Consider the following 372-nt stretch of genomic DNA (forward strand, 5'->3'; position numbering starts at 1 on the left):
GGCCCGCGGGGCCCGCCTGGCACAGCAGGATCTCGTTCACCTCGCCCTGGATGCGGCGCGCGTAGAGCAGCGGGAACACGGCCCTGAGGGCGCCCAGCACCGACTCCTTCAGCTGCGCATCCCGGCACACCAGGTTGAGCACGAAGACTCCTGCAGCAGGGAGAAAGGAGGGAGCTCAGAGCAGCCTGTGCACCCCACTGTCACTGTGACATTTATGAAAAATCCCTTTGCCAAGCTTTTTCTCCCGAGAAGCCTCAGAAAAGAAATGCAAACAATAATTATGTGATTGCTTGGAATGTGCTCTGGAGGTTGCTTACCAACAGGTGCATCTTTGATTGGTTCCATGTGAATTGTTTTTAATTAATGACCAAC

General features: G+C 54.6%; 1 protein-coding gene across 1 annotated transcript in view; it reads right to left on the reverse strand.

Annotated features, from left to right (window-relative positions):
* The window catches only part of EEF1AKNMT (eEF1A lysine and N-terminal methyltransferase), a 40995-nt gene that overhangs the window by 35522 nt on the left and 5101 nt on the right, over positions 1-372 (reverse strand). Inside the window, exon 7 of the mRNA XM_031061674.1 lies at positions 4-150. Within this exon, the coding sequence (XP_030917534.1) occupies positions 4-150 (147 nt within the window). The remainder of the gene's footprint in view (positions 1-3; positions 151-372) is intronic.

Source organism: Geospiza fortis, unplaced genomic scaffold, assembly GCF_000277835.1.
Source record: "Geospiza fortis unplaced genomic scaffold, GeoFor_1.0 scaffold5, whole genome shotgun sequence".
Classification (NCBI taxonomy): domain Eukaryota; kingdom Metazoa; phylum Chordata; class Aves; order Passeriformes; family Thraupidae; genus Geospiza; species Geospiza fortis.